Source organism: Solenopsis invicta, chromosome 1, assembly GCF_016802725.1.
Source record: "Solenopsis invicta isolate M01_SB chromosome 1, UNIL_Sinv_3.0, whole genome shotgun sequence".
In the NCBI taxonomy this organism is placed as follows: domain Eukaryota; kingdom Metazoa; phylum Arthropoda; class Insecta; order Hymenoptera; family Formicidae; genus Solenopsis; species Solenopsis invicta.
The window spans coordinates 509,005-534,181 of record NC_052664.1 but is presented as its reverse complement, the minus strand read 5'-3'; the positions used below and the strand labels follow the sequence as shown (position 1 = coordinate 534,181).

At 37.1% G+C, this 25,177-nt stretch overlaps 1 protein-coding gene across 3 annotated transcripts in view; it reads left to right on the top strand.

Moving 5' to 3' along the window:
- Positions 1 to 10,419, top strand: part of LOC105201255 (argininosuccinate lyase) — a 154,500-nt gene extending 144,081 nt beyond the window's left edge. For 2 of the 3 annotated variants that reach the window (XM_039446419.1, XM_039446410.1), the window contains 3 exons: positions 7,734 to 7,958; positions 9,931 to 10,037; positions 10,134 to 10,419. In XM_039446419.1, coding sequence (XP_039302353.1) covers positions 7,734 to 7,958; positions 9,931 to 10,037; positions 10,134 to 10,284 — 483 coding nt within the window. In that variant the 3' untranslated portion in view covers positions 10,285 to 10,419. The remainder of the gene's footprint in view (positions 1 to 7,733; positions 7,959 to 9,930; positions 10,038 to 10,133) is intronic. The other variant, XM_039446423.1, reaches the window with a different exon arrangement.
- The last annotated feature ends 14,758 nt before the right edge of the window (positions 10,420 to 25,177 follow it).

Here is a 25,177-nt window from a genome sequence, read left to right as displayed (position 1 = left end):
TCGTGGTAAAGCCGGAGGACGTAGACAATTTCTATGCGCTCTACGAAAAGAATTGAACGAAATTAAAATTTTTGATTCATCTACATACTGGGCGGACCTCCCTGACGTCCCATCTTCCCCGGCGAAATTTCCGGTCCTTGAGTTTCCGGATCTTACAGTTCCCTTCCGTTCTCCCAAACGAGACATAAGGAAGGAGATCGCCGAATTTCGGAAAAGAGCAACAAAACCGACAAACAACTATATACCGAACAGAATTCCCACGCGACCCGTTGTTCTATCAAGAGGCGCGGTCGCGTCTCGTGGCAATTCAAAAAAAAAAAAAAGCGAGAAAGACCGAAGCCTCTTTTACGCGAGTCAGCGAGTTCAAGCATAACGAGATTATTAGATCTCAGCAACGGCTGAACCGATCAAGTTCAAAGTTGTCTCATTCGATAGCTTGGGAAAAATTGCATAAAAGTGTTTTTATTTTTGCTCTCCGTGCCGTACAAGCGGAGATATCGCGATGCAAATTCTAATCTCTACATTTTTCTGTAAGATACGTCTCCTTGGTCGTCGCCCTCAGGAATTCTCCCTTTCACATTTTCGACACAGTGTGGCGCTCGCTACTACACTATCAGCATCTATGCGGTCACGTGATGCACCATGTGATGTGCATCACGTGACCGCGATCCTGATTACGCGTATGACAGGTTTCCTAACCTGTAACCTGAATCGTCAATAATATCTCGATTTGCGGGGCAAACGACACATTTTTCTGCCGAAATCTTTCTCGTGGTGCAAAAATGCGTTGAATAAGCCTATTATTAATGAATATGTGCAGTTAAAAATATATATTTTGCATTAACTAGAGTCAATATTATTATATTCAATAGTATAGTCAATAGTATAATAATATTATACTTCTACGAGTGCTACGTATAAAATTTTTCGAGTGTCATAAGAAGATATGATTTACAAAGTGCACATGAATATGGTAATGAAACGAGGTTAATTAGATCGGATGCACCTTATTAAATCTATTTTTATCTTGCTATCTTTCTCCAATGCATATTTACCTTTCTCAGCAAAAATGTAGTTTGCTTTCTCGGGTCTGCCTCTAAGTCATGCTTTTTTAATTCTAGCCTTAATGTAAATGTGTATTTTTAATGAATTGACGTTTGAAACTAGTATCAAATAATTGAATAAAGATATAAAAATGATTCCAATGCTTGGTGTACGTGTAATTTTACAAGTTGAGTCTTAGAGGCCTCAACGCTGCGTGTACTTTCTGGTTTCAGAAATTTGTAATTGGATTAATTAATAAGTAAGGTAAGTACATTTTGAATCCTGTTTATTAAAAAAGTTAATAAAGTAAGTGTAACTTTTACAATGTATATAGAGTTACTAAAAACTAGTTAAAATAATACATGATATTAAATATGCTCGCTGTGTTACAAAATGAATTATCTTTTATAAGAAAAAATATCTTTTACAAGACGCTCAGAAATATTATTAAATATCAGGTAACAGCGAGATTAACACATATTATTTATTTACAATTAACATTTATTTTGTAACACAGCGAGCATATTTAATACCATGTATTATTTTAACTAGTTTAGTGAACTCAATATATATATTGTAAGAGCTACACTTAACTTTATTAACTTTAATAAACAGGATTCAAAATGTACTTACCATACTTATTAATTAATCTAGTTACAAATTTCTAAAACTAGAGAGAATACGCAGCGTTGAGACCTCTGAGACTCAACTTGTAAAATTACACATATTTTTATATCTTTATTCAATCATTTGACACTTGTTTCAAACGTCAATTCATTCAAAATATACATTTACATTATGCTAGAGTTAAAAAAGTATGACTTAGAGGTAGATCTGAGAAAAAGCATACCACATTTTTGGTGGAAAAAATATGCATTGGAGAAAGATAGAAAGATAAAAATAAATTTAATAAGGCTCATGCAATCTAATTAGCTATGTTTCATTATCATATTCATATGAACTTTGTCAATCATATCTTGTGACACTTGAAAAATTTTATACGTAGCATTCGTAGGAGTATAATATAAAGTTGACTCTAGTTAATGCAAAATATATATTTTTAACTGCATATATTTATTAATAATACACTTATTCAACACGTTTTTGTACGAGATAAACGAATTCGCTGAAAAAAGTGCATAATATATAATCTTGTCTATACAAGAGACATATTATTTATTGGTGATGGGAGTTGAGGTTAATTATATTCACGTAAGCAGTTTTTGATTTGCTTGGTGTGAATATACGAGGTGTGTTCAAAAAGTATCGCGAATTTTGTGTTTTTTCAAAAATTATTTATTTATTCATGAATATCTATTTTGTCCCCTTCAAAGTAATCCCCATGAGATATTATACACTTGTGCCAACGGTTTTTCCAATCTTCGAAGCACTTCAAAAAATCATTTTTTTTTATCTTGTTCAGCTCCTCCTTCGATGCCGTCTTTATCTCGTCAAGCGTAGCGTAACGTCGTCCTTTCATGGGCCTCTTCAGTTTAGGGAACAAGAAAAAGTCACAGGGGGCCAGATCTGGGGAATACGGTGGCTGCGGCATCATTAGTGTGTTGTTTTTGGCCAAAAAGTCGCGCACAAGCAACGATGTGTGAGCAGGGGCGTTATCGTGGTGCAAAAGCCAATTTTTGTTCTTCCACAAATCCGGGCGTTTCTGGCGGATTGCTTCGCGCAAATTGCGCATAACTTGCAGGTAATATTCCTTATTGACCGTTCTACCCTGTGGCAAGAACTCATGATGCACCACGCCCCTGCAATCGAAGAAAACTGTCAGCAAAACTTTCACATTCGACCGAACTTGGCGCGCTTTTTTCGGTCTTGGTTCGTGCGGCAGCTTCCATTGAGATGATTGAGCTTTGGTTTCCACGTCATAACCATAAACCCACGATTCGTCACCAGTTATGACCCTCTGGAGCAAATTTGGGTCGTCGCGGACAGAGTCCAACATCTCATTAGCAATGTTCATGCGATGCTGTTTTTGGTCGCAATTGAGCAATTTTGGTACGAATTTCGCGGCGACCCGTCTCATGCCCAAATCATTGATAAAAATCGAATGGCACGAGCCAATCGATATGTTTAGGTCCTCAGCAACTTCTCTAACGGTGATTCGACGATTGGCCAATACCATTTTCTCCACTTCATTAATTTTTTCGTCTGTTGTTGAAGTGCTCGGGCGTCCGGCACGCTCTTCGTCGTTCACATCTTCTCGGCCTTCTGAGAACATTTTGTACCACCGATAAACGTTGCTTCGGTCCAAGGTAGCTTCTCCGTATGCCACAGTCAACATTCGGAATGCATCCGCGCACTTAATTTCGTTTTTCACACAAAATTTGATACAGGTTCTTTGATCCATTTTTTTGAATAGGTAAAAATCGAAGACGATCCAAAACACGTGCAAGCAAAGCAGCTGTCAACAATTAAGTGAACATTCAAAATGGCCGAGCTTGTCGGCATAAGTGAGTGACATGAGTACCAACATAACGCCACAAAAAGATCGAAATTCGAATATACGTAACCCGCGAAAATTCAAAATTCGCGATACTTTTTGAACACACTTCGTATATATATGTATGTATGATGTGTGTGTATATATATATATATATATATATATATATATGTATGTATGTGTGTGTATATATATATATATATGTATGTATGTATGTATGTATGTATGTATGTATTGCGCGCGCGTGTGTGTGTGTGTGTGTGTACACACACATTATAATCTTACATGTAAGTTGAAATCATGGCATCACAAAAAATAAATATATTGCTTAACACTACAAAAACGCGTGATATCAGTACAAAATTACCTTTTCAAAAAAATGTAAAAAAAAGGTGCCTATTTATGTGTGTGCGCGCGCACCTTATCTATAATTTTTTTTAAAAACTCAAGTGGTACTATTTTTTAATTCAACCTAAATGTATTTTTTCCAAAAAATGTATGAAATCTTTAAATTGCGCCAATTATAAAGAGAATATATTGCTGTTTGAAATAACTGTTGTATTACTTTTAACGAATAAAATGCAAGTGATAGTATATTTATTTTTTAAATAAAACCCAAGTAGCGGTATCTTTAATTCTTTTTTAAATAAAATTCAAGTGATACTGTGTCTGTGTATTTTTATTGAAACATTTTTCTGTTCTAACCTAAGTGGATGTACTTAATTTAAAAAAGTTTCAATACAATATGTAACATTTAATCTCAAAGAATTAAACAGAAATGAGAATGTTTTATTAAAATAAAAAATTTTTAAACTACAAAAAATTGGCGCTGCTAAATGTCTAACTATAATCTGAATAAAATGTTGTAAAACAGCAGCGCCAATTTTTGTAGTTTAAAAATTTTTTATTACAATAAAACATTCTCATTTCTGTTTAATTCTTTGAGATTAAATGTTACTTATTTCATTGAAACTTTTTTAAATTAAGTACATCCATTTAGGTTAGAACAGAAAAATGTTTCAATAAAATTTCACAGACACAGTATCACTTGAATTTTATTTAAAAAAGAATTAAAGATACCGCTACTTGGGTTTTACTTAAAAAATAAATATACTATCACTTGCATTTTATTCGTTAAAAGTAGTAGTTATTTCAAACAGCAATATATTCTCTTTATAATTGGCGCAATTTAAAGATTTCATACATTTTTTGGAAAAAATACATTTAGGTTGAATTAAAAAATAGTACCACTTGAGTTTTTAAAAAAAATTATAGATAAGGTGCGCGCGCACACACATAAATTGGCACCTTTTTTTTACCTTTTGTTAAAAAGGTAATTTTGTACTGATCTATTTACACGAGGAAACCTACGAGGTGTGTTCAAAAAGTATCGCGAATTTTGAATTTTCGCGGGTTACGTATATTCGAATTTCGATCTTTTTGTGGCGTTATGTTGGTACTCATGTCTCTCACTTATGCCGACAAGCTCGGCCATTTTGAATGTTCACTTAATTGTTGACAGCTGCTTTGCTTGCACGTGTTTTGGATCGTCTTCGATTTTTACCTATTCAAAAAAATGGATCAAAGAACCTGTATCAAATTTTGTGTGAAAAACGAAATTAAGTGCGCGGATGCATTCCGAATGTTGACTGTGGCATACGGAGAAGCTACCTTGGACCGAAGCAACGTTTATCGGTGGTACAAAATGTTCTCAGAAGGCCGAGAAGATGTGAACGACGAAGAGCGTGCCGGACGCCCGAGCACTTCAACAACAGACGAAAAAATTAATGAAGTGGAGAAAATGGTATTGGCCAATCGTCGAATCACCGTTAGAGAAGTTGCTGAGGACCTAAACATATCGATTGGCTCGTGCCATTCGATTTTTATCAATGATTTGGGCATGAGACGGGTCGCCGCGAAATTCGTACCAAAATTGCTCAATTGCGACCAAAAACAGCATCGCATGAACATGGCTAATGAGATGTTGGACTCTGTCCGCGACGACCCAAATTTGCTCCAGAGGGTCATAACTGGTGACGAATCGTGGGTTTATGGTTATGACGTGGAAACCAAAGCTCAATCATCTCAATGGAAGCTGCCGCACGAACCAAGACCGAAAAAAGCGCGCCAAGTTCGGTCGAATGTGAAAGTTTTGCTGACAGTTTTCTTCGATTGCAGGGGCATGGTGCATCATGAGTTCTTGCCACAGGGTAGAACGGTCAATAAGGAATATTACCTGCAAGTTATACGCAATTTGCGCGAAGCAATCCGCCAGAAACGCCCGGATTTGTGGAAGAACAAAAATTGGCTTTTGCACCACGATAACGCCCCTGCTCACACATCGTTGCTTGTGCGCGACTTTTTGGCCAAAAACAACACACTAATGATGCCGCAGCCACCGTATTCCCCAGATCTGGCCCCCTGTGACTTTTTCTTGTTCCCTAAACTGAAGAGGCCCATGAAAGGACGACGTTACGCTACGCTTGACGAGATAAAGACGGCATCGAAGGAGGAGCTGAACAAGATAAAAAAAAATGATTTTTTGAAGTGCTTCGAAGATTGGAAAAACCGTTGGCACAAGTGTATAATATCTCATGGGGATTACTTTGAAGGGGACAAAATAGATATTCATGAATAAATAAATAATTTTTGAAAAAACACAAAATTCGCGATACTTTTTGAACACACCTCGTATAGCGGCGCAAAGATTGCCGCGTATCGTTTCAAATGTGAAAGTAAATTTTAAAATATTGAAAACCGCGAGCTAGGACTTGTAAAACCATAATAATTATAATATTATAAATTTAATTGTTATCTTTGTTCATGTTAATATATTTATTTTAACAATCAGACAGTTTATTTATGGCGTTTTTATAATTCTTCATATAAATAAATTCATAAAGTATTTTACTACTTAACTATGCTCTTAAAAATCATTTAAACTTTATCCCACGCCACCGCTCCTAGTCATGCTTCCAAATTAACCAATAAAATATAATAATTATAATAATCCAAAAATACAAAATAAATAACACATTGAAATTGTCTGGGATTAAACAGCAGACTGGTGACAGCAACCTATTACTAACTATTTAAAATCAAAATAAATTAATAAATAAAACACATAATCAAATCCTTCCCAAAAACGTCCGATCCACGCCCGGACGCAACATATATTTTAACAGAAATGAGAAAATTTTATTGAAATAAATAATTTTTAATAATCTTTATTTTTTTAATAAAATTCAAATATTGGTATCTTAAGCTTAACTTACGATGTTATTTAAATGTTAAAGAAACTAAAATTTATTTCGCAAATTGCTTTTATAACGCATACTTTACAAGTGTTACATTTATTGCATTCTTTCTTATGTCTCTTCTGCTTTTCCTATCTAGCAGCGCCATATCTTTGTGCATTAAAAATTTTTTATTTCAATAAAATTTACTTATTTTGTACTGTTTCCGCTTTAGTTCTTTTAATTTAAATGTTATATATTCCATTAAAACTTATTAAAATTAAATACAATCACTTGGGTTAAAACTGAAAAATTTTTCAATGGAAATATAAAGATAGTACATTTTGATTACTTAAAAGGTTCTTTTAAAAAATGCATTTAGGTTGAATTAAATTACACAATTGTAAAATATTATTTATTTAATGAAATACCACTTGGGTTGGAATAAAACTTTTTAATAAGAATTAATGATGCTATTATTTGAATTTTTTAAATAGAAAGATTTTTTAATGACAATACAGAGATAGTACTTGGGTTTCGTAGGAAAAGTATATTCTCTTTATAATAGGCGATCTTTAAAGATTTCATACAGTTTTTTGAAGAAACGCATATCATTTTTATTAGATTTCAAGATATTTATTTTAAATAAATATCACTTAGGTTTGAATAAGAGATTTTCTAGAAAATATTATTACATATCATTTTAATTGAAAAAATAAAGATTTTTAGATACGAGCACACACATAGGCCTCTTTTTGTTACCTTTTTCTTGAAAAGGTAATTTTGCACTGATTATACTTACAAGGATTTTCCTTTATTTTACTATTCATTTATACTTCTAAAATTGTTAAAAGTATTAGTGACATTATCATTTTTATACTTTATAAAAAAATAACAATATAGATTTACTTTTTTAAAATCTTAGAATATTAAAGAAAAATTGTAATGATACACTTAAAAAATATTTTTCTTTGCTTATACCATTATTATAACTTTAGTGTATTGGCTTCATGATAACACTGAAAGGAATTCCATCAACGTACAATAAGGATCTTCAAGAAGATAAAGAGATGCTATTTTATACATATGATATGTTATATCAAATGTTTTATATAGCCGAAAAAGCATTAGTTACTTTGCAAATAAATAGAGAAATTTGTAAAGATGCTTTGACACCTAATATGCTTGCAACCGATATGGCATATTATCTTGTAACCAAAGGCGTAAGTACTCTTTTCCTTTCTATACTTTTTTTTAACTTTTAATTAACATTATTTATATTATTAAAGAAAAATAATGCTGATAATTATAGTTTAATGCAGACTACAATTTTAAATTTTGTTTGTTTAATAGAGATTATCCATTTTTAATTTTTAAAAGTGTTTAATCTTGTAATTTACAATTAACATATTTTTATATTACAAATAATTATACTTTGTGTACTTTTGCGTATTACGTTTTTTAAACAATATTTGTTAATTATTGCTATAGTTTGAAAAAAAAAACCGAGAAAAATTCTAATTCTTATGTGAAAAATTATTGTTTTTGCTAATTTGTAAGTGACATGCTACTTAATTTTTAATATTTGTCATATTAATGTGATCTAGAAAATTATGTAATTTTATTTTTGGTCACAGTTTTCTTTTCTATTTTCGGTATTTTGAAAATAAATATGGTGAGTTAAGAATAAAAAATTGTATTAAAAAAAGGGTGACTTGGATTTTGATAATATATGTTCTCAACGTACAATAACACTTCAATTTTAAATTAACATAAGCATTTTTTTATTATAGTCACGAAAAATTGTGATTTGCAGTTAATTAATCACGTTTTTTTATAACAGTAAATATTAGCTATTCAACTTTTAAATTTTTAAAAGTGTTATATCAAGCTATTTTTTATGGGGTATTTTAATAAAATTATATTATTGTAGGAAATTAAATTATTTAGTGCAAATTTGGAATATGCGTATCGAAATCAGAACTTAAGTCTCACTAAATTCACACTCACAATATTTTAAAAGGAAATCGCACAAGACAACATAAGAAAGTGCAACACGCCAAAAATCACACACACTATATCATTGCTACAACAATTTCTAGACGCGTTGCTCCGATTTTTCTTGCTGCTACCAAAGACATTCATGCCTGTTCACACACCACACGCTCACGCTCGTAATTAGCAAACCATCCCACATTATACAAGGTGTATAAAAAGATTGGAAACTTTTAAATATTTCCGTTTCCTTGCATTTTACAATAAAATGTTTTAGACAAAAGTTGTAGGGTTTTAAAAGATCTATTTACTTATCAGTTTGACTTTGGATAGCGTCGCCAAGGTCAGATCAAAATAAGCTTACCCTCCTGCTGGACTTCAAATCCAGTTTTCTTAAGAGCAGGCATCTGCAGTTTTTGTAAGTCCACAGATATTGCATCCATCCTGCCATTACAGGGCAGAATAGATATTCTTAACTTTTAAATTGAAGTCCGAAGTACCGCGTGAATACGATCCCGCCGCGTCCGCACGCACGTCGCAGTAGTCACAAAGCTCGGCGAGCCAAGCGAACAATTGCCTGCTCACTTGTAAACAAGGATTCCAAGTTTGAAGAAACCCGCCTTGGAATTACCTGCTCGTATACATAATCGCGATATTTCCATCTTGTCCGTCCACGCGTTTTCTTTTCTCCGTTCCGTTCATCTGAGCGTTACCGGGTAATTTCTGCTATCTGTTCCGTCTGTCTGCGCGTCATTTTTATCTCGTCCGTCTGAGCATCACATTTATAAACAAAATCCGTTTTTTCTTTTTGGACGTTACTGGTTTCACCACGTTTGTAAATATATTTTCTTACTTTCTAAATAAACCGTTTTATTTCACATCTGTTTAAATCGCGTCTAGTTCTCTTGGCAATCTAACCTACCCGCGTCCTTGTCCTCCAGCCGATCACCGTCTGTACACGGAAGTCAGGTCGTTACAACCTTAACAATAGTATTAAAGATTATTCTACTATTGCTAATGTATTGTTTGTAATGAGTCCTTTAAAACTTTATAACTTTTGTATGAAACTTTTTTCAGAAATACTTATTTTTTAAGATATTTAACGGCTTCGTTAAATATCTTTTGATACACCGTGTATAAAAGCATCATTTAATAAAAGCAATAAATTACTTATTGATACTAATAATATGATATTAACAGGTACCTTTTCGAGAAAGTCATCATTTGGTTGGAAAAGCTGTTGCTTTAGCTGAATCAAAAGGAATATCCTTATCAGACTTAACTGTATCACAATTAAAAACAATAAGGTATAATTAAGATAAAAATGAATAATAAATCTGAATTTAATAAAGATAAAAGTATATTATTTGATGAAAAAGACTAACAATAAATGCTTGTTTCAGTGAAAGATTTGAAGACAACGTATCGTGTATTTGGAATTTCAACTTTAGCGTGGATCAATACCAAACAACTGGTGGAACTAGCTTGAAAACAGTACAACAACAAATTAACAATTTAAAATTTTGGCTACATGATTTTCCGTTTAAAAAATAACTGTACTTAAAGTAATTATTTTTGTTTTTTGTAAAACTAAATAACTTTAGCATTTTCTTAATGAATGAACTAGTGATTGCACAGTTGTAAATACACAGATATGATTTTTAAGATACATACGATTTATGAAACATTGATACGTACTACAACAATACATCAATATTGCATGCATCTAGAGATACAACTTTTCAAATATTTTTACATTTGGTGTCTAACAAGGAAACACAGGGAAGTGTCCGCCTCAGATTAAAACGAGTTTTTAATATGTTGCAGTACAGATAAAAATAAGGGACACGTATTTTTTTATACACGCCCATACGCACTTTAAGGGGATGAAACACCCCTTTGAAGAAAATCGATTTTTTTCTTTCGAAGCGTATGCCGTCGAAAATATAAGAGATAGAAAAAAATGTTTTAAATAAAAGTTGAATGGCTCAAAGAGTAATTTATAACAGCGGAAAAAAAAATTTTTTTTTAAATTCTTTTTAATACTTTCTCCCACCATTTACCTATTTTTTTTTTAATTTTTATTTTTTTTTATAAGAAAAATAAAGCTTATTTTATTACAAATTCAATGGTATATGATAAAGTTACGATACAATATACCCATTTTCCAAAAATAATTAAAAACCTCTCTATACGCACGGTACGCGCACCCGTCCGCTCTCTGCGCTACGGAAGTGTCTCCCTCCGATTTCGACGTGCCTTTAATATGTTGTACAGATTAAAATAAGGGACACGTATTTTTTACACGTGTCCTAATACTCTTTTAAGGGTGAAACACCCCTTTGAAGAAAATCGGGTTTTTTCTTTCGAAGCGTGTATCGTCAAAACTATAAGAGATAAAGAAAAATGTTCTCAATGAAAGTTGAGTGCATGTTTTTTTTGCATAAGATGACAAAAACATTTAGAGGACAGTCTGTGTCTAACATGAAAACGCAGACATTGAGAAAAACATTTACTACAAAATAAAACGACACTACACTAAAGAATTACGGTGTTGTAAGACATTAATTTCTTGTTTAGAAAATAATATGTAATTAATATAAGTTAAACATTTATTTACTAGTCTACATGATTCAACTAAAATATTTGTTCTCTTCAACATTTTATAAATAAGGAGACTTGGATTACAAAAAATTATTAGTCACACATTCCATACCTTCACTATCTAACGCCAGCTTATCAACTAACAACAAGAGAACTAACATAAAACTAATTAAAAAATTAGTTAAAAATTTCATCTTTTATACTGCATTTATACAATTCAATTAATGTGTTTATTAAATTCGATTAGTGTAGAAATATGCATAACCACGCTACTGGCGCGTGCACTTTGGGTCATTTCCTTACATACGTAACTCTTGAATCTATACATGTCATTACTGCCGAGGTAAACATTCTATTTCAAGATAAGAAATTTTGTTCTCTTGTTGAACATTTAATTCTCTTATTGTTAGTTGATGAGCTGGCGTTAGATAGTGAAGGTATGGAATGTGTGAGTAATAATTTTTTGTAATCCAAGTCTCCTTATTTATAAAATGTTGAAGAGAACAAATATTCTAGTTGAATCATGTAGACCAGTAAATAAATGTTTAACTTATATTAATTACATATTATTTTCTAAACAAGAAATTAATGTCTTACAACACCGTAATTCTTTAGTGTAGTGTCGTTTTATTTTGTAGTAAATGTTTTTTTTAATGTCTGCGTTTTCATGTTAGACACAGACTCTCCTCGAAATGTTTTTGTCATTTTATGCGAGAAAAACATGCATTCAACTTTCATTGAGAACATTTTTCTTTATCTCTTATAGTTTCGACGATACACGCTTCGAAAGAAAAAACCCGATTTTCTTCAAAGGGGTGTTTTACCCTTAAAAGTGTATTAAGACACGTGTAAAAAATACGTGTCCCTTATTTTAATCTGTACAACATATTAAAGACACGTCGAAATCAAAGGGATTCACTTCCGTAGCGCACGAACGCGCGGACGGGTGCGCGTACCGTGCGTATAGAGAGGTTTTTAATTATTTTTGGAAAATGGGAATGTTGTATCGTAACTTTACCATATACCGTTGAATTCGTAATAAAATAAGCTTTATTTTTCTTATAAAAAAAATAAAAATTTTGAAAAAAAATAGGTAAGTGGTGGATGAAAGTATTAAAAAGAATTAAAAAAAAAATTTTTTTTTCGCTGTTATAAATTACTCTTCGAGCCATTCAACTTTTATTTAAAACATTTTTTTCTATCTCTTATAGTTTCGACGGCATACGCTTCAAAAGAAAAAAACCGATTTTCTTCAAAGGGGTGTTTCACCCCCTTAAAGTGCGTATGGGTACATATAAAAAAATACGTGTCTCTTATTTTTATCTGTACTACAACATATTGAAAACTCGTTTTAATCTGAGACGGACACTTCCCTGTGTTTCCTTGTAAGTTTAATTCCCTAAAAACACAAGTGGTACTATTTCTGTATTTTAACAGAGAAATTTTTATATGCTAACCCATGTGGTACTCTCTTTAATTACTATACAAAACCTAAGTGATTCTATTTCTGCATTTTCATTGAAAAATCTTCCTATTTCTAACCTAAGTAGTATTTACTTAAAAATAAATATTTTAAATTTAATCCAACCTAAATGTATTCTTCCCAAAAAATGTATGAAATCTTTAAATTGCGCTATTTATAAAGAAAATATGTTGCTCTTTGAAATAACTGCTGTATTTACTTAAAAATAAATATGTTACATTTAATCGAACCTAAATGTATTCTTTCCAAAAAATGTATGAAATCTTTAAATTGCGCCATTTATAAAGAGATTATGTTGCTCTTTGAAATAACTGCTGTATTTACTTAAAAATAAAAATCTTCAATTTAATCCAACTTAAATGTATTCTTTCCAAAAAATGTATGAAATCTTTAAATTGCGCCATTTATAAAGAGAATATGTTGCTCTTTGAAATAATTGCTGTACTACTTTTAACAAATAAAATGCAAGTGATAGTATCTTTATTTTTTAAATAAAATCCAAGTGGTATCTTTAATTCCTTTCTAAATAAAATTCAAGTGATACTATCTGTGTATTTCTACTAAAAAATTTTTCTGTTTTAACCTAAGTAGATGTACTTAATTTTAAAAAGTTTTAAAGAAATATATAACATTTAATCTTAAAGAATTAAGGAAAAAACAGAAATGAGAAAGTTTTATTAAAATATAAAATTTTTAAACTACAAAAAATTGCCGCTGCTAGATGTCTAAATATCTAAATAAAATGTTGTAAAATATTTATTAAAATAGTTACTTGATAACTTAGATAATTGTTAGCTTACAAAAAACCATGAAGGGACTTGGTTTACAATCTTTATTCTCAACTCACCCATCCATACGTTGTTCCATTCCATATTAGCCCATCTCTGTTCCTACTCTTTATACGCATTTCTCTCTCTTTTCCTCGCGCCCGCGGTGCTAACTATACCTTTCTATACTTATTTTTTTACCTATCCTTGGTACATCATGGCGCAACAGTCCGCTCAGCTAAACAAACACCGTACCATATACAGCAAATCTGTCCGCCCGAACAAACCTTTGCACCACAGCGCACCTATGCCCATATCTGTACCTATGCCTATGCCTAATTCTCTTTCAATTTTATCTCCTAACTTCTTTTTTCGCGTATTTTTACATTTTTCTTTGTTTTTTTCTACATCTCTTGGTTTTTCCTTTCCTTCTTCTTGGTTCTTTTTTCATCTTCCTTTTCTCTCCTCTTTCTTCTCTTTCCTGCTTCTTAATTCAAACATCTTTAATAACCTTTTTAGCCTCCTTTTTAACTAGGTTAAAGATTACCTCCAGAGATTACTTGGTATCTCCACGCAGAAATGTAGAAATTACGCATCTTATAGAATCATTCCGATACAACGTGACAAGAATTATCCACAATGTAAACTTGTTGCTGCAAAGGAGATTCACGGCGCACTCCCGTCCTTTCTGCATCTACCTCTGTTGTCTTGATCCATATAATCCTTCTCCAACCTCCAAGCTCAGTCTCTAAAAGCAAAAAATCCGGTTCCATTTCTCCTTCTTTAACAATCCAACAACCTCCTTTTCTTTCAATTTTTACTAAAATTCCGGTTTCTCTTTTCTTACACCTGTTTACACCTCTGTCGTCTCCTTGTCCTATATATTTATTCTATTTTCTTTTTTTCTTTTTCTTCTTGTACCTCTTTCTCCATCTTTTATATTTTATAACCTTAATCTCTTATATCTCTTCCTCCATCTTTTATGCTTCATAACTTCAATCTCTAACGGTCGGTGATCTGAGTTTCCTCGGTCTCCTTCTTCATATACCAAGCCACCCAGGATCCTTAATTAACCAATTACTTATACATTTATCTTTATATTTCCATTTCCTTTACGCTTACTTTCACAATATCTATATCTTTACTTATGTCTATACCTGCTCTTATTTCCTATCTTACATTCTAATTTTTATGCTATTATTTTTTTATACTATCACTCTTCTCACGTTTTCCGTACTTCTATACATTTTTTCCAATCTCCTTTTATTTATTCCTTTTCTCATTTACAATATGCCACTTATTCTCCATAAACTATTCTGCCAGATTTCTTGCATTAGCTGTCGTCTTTTCCTTCCTATAGTTGTTTTTGTCTCCATTTTTACCATTTTATTCCTCTAACCTATTCTTCTAACACTTTTTTTTGTCCTTTTTGTTTTCTCCACCTTCTTTGTTTTATTTCTACCTTACCCTTCCGTATTCTCCTGCCTCATTGTCCGCCCTAACCTATTCCTGTTCTTTTCACCTATATCTTACAATTTCTTTTCAATTTCTTTTCCCCTACACCTGCCTTTAATTATCCGTTTTCTCTACTTTTTTACCTCTCTAATCTATACCTTTTTACTTTCTAATACTTCTTAATGTACTACAAACACTCATACTCAGTCTCATTCTATCTCCATACACCATCGCGCCATCTAACCAAGTCCAAAATACTGTTAATATTATTTTGAATTAAATTTTAAATTTAAATAATTTGAAAATTTAGATATGCTTTTAATAAATAAATTTGCCTTTATACGTTGTTTATTACAAATAACTGATATATTGTTATTATTAAAAAAGAAAAGGGTATTATGGCTACTGTCGACAATATGGTTACCCCTATTATCTCTGTTATTAAGTGACGTATCCTAACAATTGCTTATGAAGTCATTCATTAGTAGCCCGTCGTTTTTTAGTGATGCTAATATGACAACACATAATAAATGACAATTGTTATAAAGCATTTTTACTTTTGAGCACTTTTAAACTTTTTCAAGGTACACCTTTAACCTATAATTACTTATACTTCCTCATTATTTTTAAACTTGAGTATATTATCACACGAATGTACATACACTTGAGTGTTTGTTTATTATTTACTTTTTTATTCGGCTATACACATTTCGAGTTATACAAAGTTAAAATAATAACATGGAATTTTAGGGAAGATACCGATAGCGCACAGTACTATTGCACACAGCTAGAGTCCTATATAAAGAGAGAAGCGACATCGAACCCCCACCACAACCTTTAGTATCCAATTGAGTCCTCCACCGCCATTTTGAGACCGCTCTAACGTCATCAAACACCATTCGTATCATTCTGTAAACAGCTGTGGTCACAATATGGCTGTTCGCTTAGCCAATCAAGTATCAATTAGATTACCAATCAGAGCTTCGGACATCAATGTCGCTTCTCTCTTTATATAGGACTCTACACACAGCCAATCATAAGTGGTGCTTAGTGATATTCTTCTGTTCAAGCGCTGTGAGTGGTTGTGAGTGGCTTGTGTGTAATAGTACCGTGCGCTATCGGTACCTTCCCGAATTTTATTAATATAGCTTTTTAAGCAAAATTTGTATATCAAAATATTTCTTCGATAAATCGATTGTCATTCTAAAGAGCGTTGTCTAGAAACATTATAGACATCATCTTATGCTTGTTGTTTTATGTTAAACGGGGATAAAATGATATTTTTAACTAAATTTCTAATAATATTTATAAAGTTTCTGAATGCAAAAAAATTCTAAACAATAAAAAATTAAAAAATAAAATTTTGTAACAAGATACTGTATTTTTTTAAAACTTAATTAATTTTTTTAAATTATTTTTATAGATAATTATATTACAAACATTTTTTTCTGCCATTGATTATGCAGGGCATTAGATTTTTATAAATCCCGTCCTAAATAATAAATATCTCGTTACTTTATGCTTTATGCTATGTTAGAATCTGTCAAACAACACTTTAACAAATGTAATCGTAAAGTTTCAATAGAAAATATTAATTATATACAAAAGTATTCAATAAAATGAAAATAGGTACCATATTACCCTCTTTTTCTCTACTTATTTATTATTTTAAATATTATTACTTAAATTAAAATTTCCTTAAAATTAAATTTAAATTAATGTTTACAATGTGATATTAAATTTTCTCTTTAAAAAATTTGCATACTGTATCATGCATATATGACGTGATGCTCCGCGGCGCCGTCCCGGAGGGCGATAAGGCCGTGGAGGGTATCATGGGCTGCGCCTCTCTCTCCCCCCTGAGAGAGACAAGGGGATGCGAATGCCCCATTTTCATTACCGCGTCTTACCGCTCTTGAATTTTAATTGCCTGCATGTTCTTTTGTAATGTACCGTTCGTTTTATTCGGAGAACGCTAGGACGCATCGAAATCGATGAAACCCGAGCGGACGGCAATGCTAATTGTGTGTGCACGACGAAGATCCAAGTGGAGGCGTTGACGAGGAAGCCGAAGGAACGACGGAAGGCGCACCGCCGCCGAACCCATGCCGGAAAGCTAAATTGCGGTTCCGCCTATTTATTACTACCGCCTATCTTCCCAAACACCGCCTGTATTAACGCCATCCTTTATTGTAGCGAATCTTGCCGGAGGAGCCTCCAAATAAAACCAGCGAACTGCAGGCCGCTGAGCCATCATCCCGGAAGAATGCCGTCAGAAGCCTGGCCAGCCCGACGACCGCAGCAAAAAATAAAATTCGAACTTGGAGCGTCAACGCCGAGAAAGATTTCGGAACGTCCCGTCCGTCCCGCCGCTGAGTAAAAGAGCGGCAGTTGCCACACAACGTGACAACGGCGCGGAGCACCGAGGGAAAGCAAGAGGGCAAATCGCGAGTACCGGAGCAAGGGAAAAAGACGCACTACCGACCGCTCAAGAAAGACTACCGCTAGGAGCGAAAAGGATGCGCGTGGGAACGCGAATCAATCATCGGCGAAAATCGGCGAAAAGGGACGTTGTGACATCACGAGAAAATTCGGCGGAGCCCGACGAGCCGGAAAGCGCGGATCGGCTTATCACTGTCGTGTGTGTCACAGCGACGAGAGGTACAGCCCAGGAGCCGCCGATTATCGCCTACCGACCTATCATTGTAAGCCGCCGCTCCGGTAATCGTAAGTTAAGTCCTTGAGTGAGGGTCGATCTCCGTGCATTTCCCGTAATCATACCGCACTTATGAAAGCGGAGCAACTAACTGAGCCGGAGTGAAGACATTCCGAGAAAGATCGACCGCAGCTTATGAATCGTTAAGTCTCTCTCGGGGTGCCGGACACCGACAGTCGCGCGTATCGTCTAGTTTTAAGTAAAATCGCGTATCGTTTTGTGTCGCGTAATTGTAAATTGTCGTCTCGTATCAAGCCGTAGTATTAAGGATTATCGTACCGTATCGTACCGCACCGGAGTGATTTCGGAGCAGTATTGTACTCCGGCCGAACCCGTCGTGGAGAGTTTTTGTAATAGCGGGATTGCTCGGTGCGTGGAATTCGGTTTGATCTCGATGAGACGTTATATCGTTCGGTCTCCGCGAGATTCGCAGCTCCGTGGAATTGCCGCGAAAACCACCGACGATCGGAATTCCGCGAGGTAATTATCGGGATTATTAGTCGCGAGTGAGTACTGTCGTCGAGAGCGTAACGCCCGTGCGGATTTTATGTGCGAGGAGAATATTATTCGTGCCGTGCGAGTTCACGTGGTGATCATTGTCGTGCCGCTTGTAGTTATGTCGTAGTAATTATCGTGTCGCGTATTTTGTAATTTGTCCCGTCCTATGTGTTCTGCGATTTGGTGATCTCTTGATTTTCTTTGGGACGTTTCCGAGTAGCAAGAGTGCGTCTCCGTTAATTTTCTATCTTCCAGATTATTCTAAGAGTATCTACTACCGCTGCGTAACTTTTGTAAATTCCCTGTACTCGTTCACCGTGTCTCTGATTATTCGAAAATACATTATCTTTTATTGTTACCCATGGCGTTGTGATTGCGTTTTCCTCCCCTTCCTCGCTACACTTACGAACTACGCCTCTCTGCCATTTGCGGAGCAAGCTGCAGGCAGCGATATTTGTCTTGCCGTGTCATGTATTACCACTTTTCGTGAAGTGGTGCAAGAGATCGCGCCTGGCGCCCACTAATTAAATTTGAAGAATTTCTGCTCTTCCCCCTCCCCCCCTTTTCCTTTTTCTTGGGCGTACTCTCCTGCGTCTGGCAGGAAAAGTACGTCGCTATCAATATCATCAAAATAAATAAAAACACTCGTAACGACCTGACTTCCACGCACGAGCGGTGTTATTTTGGTGGGCGAGGACGCGGGTAGGTCGCCGAGAAAACTAAACTGACTTTGTAAGTTGACAAAAAAACTCAGTTTATTATATAAGAGAACGAAATTACAATATGGTGTTTGCGGACGCGGCGCGTGAACGGACAAATGAGGATGATGCTCTGTCGGACGTGACGTTGTACTTACTTCTACGCGCGGACGGACAAAATGAAAAAATAACACGCGGACGGACGGAACGGAAAGTATAGCGCTCGGACGGACGGAAGCGGTAACGACGCGATTTTCACGTGGGTGATTCCGAGTCGAATTTCTTCAAACTTGGAGTCCCTGTTTACAAGCCGGCTTGGCCTTGCCAAAGGCCGTGGCCACGGCCACGGGCGCGCGGGCCCGATGACAATACGATTTGCGCGCGGTACAGCTGTACTTCAAGACGCGATTGCGACGCTCAGCGGTTAATACCGCGGTGTTGTTGCGACGACTCACGCCAAGATTTTTTGGTGGAGGCGCGGAGCTTCACACCCCAGATCGTGAGTTGGTGCCGACGGAGAAGAGATTGGATCGTGCTTTCTCCGGTTTACCGAGATTTTTGGTTGAGCCCAAGGCACTTGAGCACGTAGAGAATTGGAGGCGGATAGGATGCTCGTTGCTGAGATCTCTCAGCAGAACCAAAGGCACTTGAGTTCGGTTTGGAGCGGAAAAAGTACCACTTCTTACGGACGGACGGTTTGGATAAGAAAAAGAAGCCTCGATTGTCGAAGCGGCGGCGCTTATATAGCCGAATTTTGTGAGGAGGGGCGGTACGGGGGTACGGACGGTTTGGTAGCGGAAAGGGGATCCTTGCCACTCGAGATCGGCAGCGACCGCCACTTTGGTCGCTCTTTGGGCGCGTACGCGTGGAGACATTCTCTACGCGCGGATGCGTTTTTACGCGCTACGCTGGTTTGAAATAAATTATTTGGCGCCTTGCGCCAGTTGTCCGGCGGTTGTTTAGCCGGACATCTTTGAGCGGTGGACGGCCCAATGGGATTGCGAAAGACGGTTTGTTACACACTTATTAAAAAAAAAGAATTATTGTTCACTTCCGGGAAGCGATCTTACGATTATGAAGTAAGCACTTAACTCAGGAAATCAATTGCACTGGCTGGTTTTGCGCACCTTAGTGCGATGCAAATATAGTCAATTTTCAAAATTTATTACTCCGAAACTAAGGCTTATTAATCAAACGCCGAGACACGTATATTATTTTTGGTAAACCTTTACAAAAAGAGAGCAGTCTCTGACGAACTTGACCTTGACATATGTTATCAATGGGAAAGATTGGAGATTGATTAAAAACCTGGGTCACCAAAGGGAGCATCACTCAATGAAAATATGGCCCACCTCCCCAGCAAAACTTAAAATAACATTTGAACGTTCTTTATATCTGATATTATAATAAAATATGACTAGTATATAATTAAGCGTTCATAACTTTCTTTGTGTTTTGTTACATCCGCCGTTTCGCGACATAAATTTTCGCAAGATTAGTTACCGAATGAGGCTTGAAACATAAAACTTTTGAGTAAGACTGTATCCATGGAAACAGGATGAGAAGCGTCTCCCTCCTCAACACCAGCGCCGCGCCCGGTAGCATAGGTCACATAGAGCCGCGTGGGATGGCGACGCTACGCCTCCGCACGCCGACGCCAGACACTTCTTCGCCCGACTCGAACACGCGTCGTGTGGCGCCTCCTCCGTTTAGTTTAGGGGCGCTGTAAGCGCATCGAGTCGCTAGTCTTTTAGATATTCTCTTTCTGGTCTTACGACATAATTTGTGCCTGTTCACGTGTTGAAAAGTAATTATTATAAGAGCTAATAAAGCAACGAGTATTCGATACATCCGTCATTTCTGTCGTTACCCTCATAATTCTGCGTGCTCTCCCAAGGTATCTAAATACGTAGCAACGCCACATTTGGTGCCGAAACCCGATTAATACCAGAAGAAGAGGGATTTCGAGAACGGCCGATTGGAATCACGTCGTTAACGGATAGCGGACCGAGCGAGACAAAGGAGGCCCGACCAGAAATTCAGGCAAGTGAATTCCGGAATGCGAAGCTCCCGCAATTCTGGCGGGAGGAGCCGAAATTATGGTTCGCAATGTTAGAACGCGAATTCGCGGCGTACAACGTTAAATCGGACGCGGTAAAATGCGCGGCTGTAATCCGACATTTAGATACGCCGACGACTAAGATCGTCGCCGACATTGTAGCCGCCCCCCGTCCAACGACTCGTTCGGCGATATTAAAACCGCACTGATCTTGAGACTGGCCGCTTCCGAGGAAGCACAGCTACGCCAATTATTGACCGGCCTCGAGTTAAATGATCGGAAGCCGTCCGAATTGCTCAGAGAAATGACGCGATTGGCGGGCAGTAACGTCGCAGCGTGCGTTCTGCAGACTTTATGGTTGCAGAGGCTGCCCAAGAGGATCCAGGAGCTTCTCACCGTTGTAGGAGACATGGAATTAAAAAAACTGGCAGAACTCGCCGACAAAGCCATGGAGAGGTCTGGCGTCCAGGAGGTAGCTCTAGTGTCGCGCAATGATGCCGTACCAACTGCACAGTCACCGGACTCTGAAATTGCTGCGCTCACCAAGCGTATCGGAAAGCTTGAGACGTTGATGCGGAGGACAGCTCGCAGCAGGAGTCAAAGCCGTAACAGGAGAAATTTTTCCAGAAACCAAGATGGGAATAGGAACAAGTCTAAGGATCGTTCAACAGGCATCTGCTACTTCCATAACAAATTTGGAAAGAGCTCATGGAAATGCCGTAAGCCATGTGCGTGGAAAGAAGATAAAAAAGCGGTAGATTCGGAAAACTAGTCACGCCGTTGGCCATTGAGGCGGTGGGAAACGGCACAACAAACCAATACCGCCTTATTATAACCGATAGCACTACGGGTATGCGTTTCTTAGTCGATACGGGTGCCGATTTATCTGTTCTGCCTAGATCAACCGTTCACAACCGTCGACCATCAAGGGACTTTAAATTATACGCCGCAAATGGATCGCCCATAGACACGTTCGGTGAAAAATTATTGACGCTGGATGTAGGCTTGCGACGTCAATTCCCCTGGAGATTTACAGTAGCCAAAGTCTCACGAGCCATTCTGGGAGCAGATTTCCTTCATCGCTACAACTTGCTCGTGGACATTAAAAACAAAAGGCTTATAGACGGCATCACAAAATTGCATACAAGTGGACGCGTTTCTAGTGCGAGGTCGCCAACCATATCTACAGTCAGCAAAAATAACCATTGTCAAGCACTTCTAGAAAAATTCTCCGACATTACACGTCCAACTAATCGTGGGTGCGCACCACACCAAGTGAGGCACCACATCACCACCAAGGGGCCCCCACTCGCTGAAAGGGCCAGAAGGCTACCACCAGACAAGCTCAGGGCAGTAAAGGCCGAGTTCAATTACATGCTGAAAGAAGGTATTTGTCAGCCGTCAAACAGTCAGTGGGCCAGTCCGTTACACTTAGTAAAAAAAAAATCAGGTGAGTGGCGCCCGTGCGGGGACTACCGCAGATTAAATAGCGTAACGAGTCCAGACCGTTACCCCTTGCCGCATATTCAAGACATGGCACGTCACTTTGTCGGATGTAGAATCTTTTCCACGATAGATCTTGCACGTGCTTATTATCACATACCCATTGCGATCGAGGACAGACCGAAAACAGCCGTGATAACACCGTTCGGCCTATTCGAGTTCAACGTCATGACCTTTGGCTTGTGCAACGCTGCACAATCCTTCCAGCGTTTCATGGATTCCGTTTTAAGAGATTTAGACTTCTGTCACTGTTATATAGATGATATAATCATCGCGTCGAAAACTCATGAAGAGCATAAAAAACATATACGCATTATATTCGAAAGAATTAGGAAATATGGATTAACTATAAATATTACTAAATGCGTTTTCGCTCAAGAACAGGTTCACTATTTAGGTTGCATGATAGGCCCAGATGGTATCTCACCGGCAACGGAACGCGTTGAAGCTATACAAAACCATCCCAAGCCAAAGACAATAAGTGACCTAAGAAGATTTCTTGGGATCATCAACTTTTATCGTAGATTCATACCCGACGCAGCAAAGGTGCAAATACCATTAAACAAATTGTTGATCGGAGCTCGGAAGAAGGACAGGCGCGTAATTAATTGGTCGCCGGAAACGGAGCGCGCATTCCAAGAATGTAAGCAACTTTTAGCTAAACGAACATTGTTATGTTACCCCAGGAACTCCGCTGTAATGGCTTTGAGAACGGACGCATCGGACGTATCAGTGGAAGCAGTTTTAGAACAGAAGGTTAATAATAATTGGGAACCTCTCGGGTTTTTCTCGCGCAGGTTAGAAAAAGCGCAGTGTAAATATAGCACATATGATCGAGAGCTGCTTGCTATATATTTGAGCATCAAATATTTTAGGCACATGATCGAAGGAAGAAACTTGATCATCAGAACCGATCACAAACCCTTGACATTTGCTTTTCAGCAAAAGGCAGATAAGGCGTCGCCCAGACAAACACGCCAGTTAGATTTGATCGGACAATTTACGACGAGAATAACGTACATAGCAGGAGCGGGAGGGTCCCAGATGCGCACGGACCCAATCGGACACCACCAATCACGTAATCTAATTTAACCCAACCAACGGAAATACTCTAGGCATCGGCCGCTATAATTGGTGGTGTCCAATTGGGTCTGTGCGCATCTGGGACCTTCCCGTTTTCGGAGGAAAATTTTTACGTTAACCCACGGTTTGTCTCATCCGAGCGGCCGCACAACAAAGAAGATAATCGGTAGAAGCTTCTTCTGGCCGCAAATGAACAAGAATATTGCTGAATGGGCCCGCTCATGCATAGCATGCCAACGGAGTAAAATTCACCGACACGTTAAGAATCTTCCAGAGCAAATAGAGGCGCCGAAGGGGCGTTTTGAACATGTCCATATGGACATTGTCGGTCCTTTGCCAAACTGTCAAAATTATCTATATTGTCTAACAATCATTGACAGAGTCTCTAGGTGGCCGGAGGCAATTCCGCTTTTTCAGGTCACAGCCGATGTAGTCGCAACTGCTTTCTTCATACACTGGGTGTCTAGATTTGGCGCGCCAGCCACCATCACGACTGATCAGGGCAGCCAATTTGAGTCGCAGCTTTTTGCTGCATTGACCAGGCTGATAGGATGCGACAGGATCAGAACGACGGCGTATCACCCCGCGTCGAATGGAATGATCGAGCGATGGCACAGGTCACTTAAGGCGGCAATTATGTGCCATAACAGTACAAACTGGATTGAGACTTTGCCCGTGGTCCTACTGGGTCTGCGAACGTGTTTCAAAGAGGACATCGGAGCGAGCGCAGCAGAATTGGTGTACGGTACGTCCCTGCGCCTTCCTGGTGAGTTCTTTTTCAACGAAGACATTCCTCCGGATCCACAGCCATTTATCGAGAAATTTCGTGAAATCATGCGAAAGATTAGACCAAAACCAGTCACTCGTCATGACAAAAGAAAGCATTCGCACATAAAACACTATATTCTTGTACTCACGTTTTTGTTAGGGTTGATGCAGTCAAAAAACCTTTGGAACCTCCATATGAGAGTCCATTTGAAATAATTGAGCGCATAACGGATACCATCTTTAAAGTCGACGTCAAGGGTCGGCATACGAATATTTCCACGGAGCGGCTTAAACCTGCATTCTTCGAGGCCGAGTCCACTGAGGAGACTGATTGCAGAAAATCAGCACAGGCAGCAGTCAAAATTTACACTAATCCAAGGAAGACTGATCTGAAGAGGACCCAGACAATACCAAAGAAGACTGTTACATTTAAGGAATAACTATTTAATATACTATTGTAAAAGAATCTTCAGGCACAAATTTTTGATTATAGCTTTAGCTTTAATATTTCGCGATTAAGTAAACCGCTCGGAGGGGGGTAAGTGTGGCGCCTCCTCCGTTTAGTTTAGGGGCGCTGTAAGCGCATCGAGTCGCTAGTCTTTCAGATATTCTCTTTCTGGTCTTACGACATAATTTGTGCCTGTTCACGTGTTGAAAAGTAATTATTATAAGAGCTAATAAAGCAACGAGTATTCGATACATCCGTCATTTCTGTCGTTACCCTCATAATTCTGCGTGCTCTCCCAAGCTATCTAAATACGTAGCAACGCCACAGTCGCGACCTCCGTGCTGCCAGCTGTCGGACTAACAGAT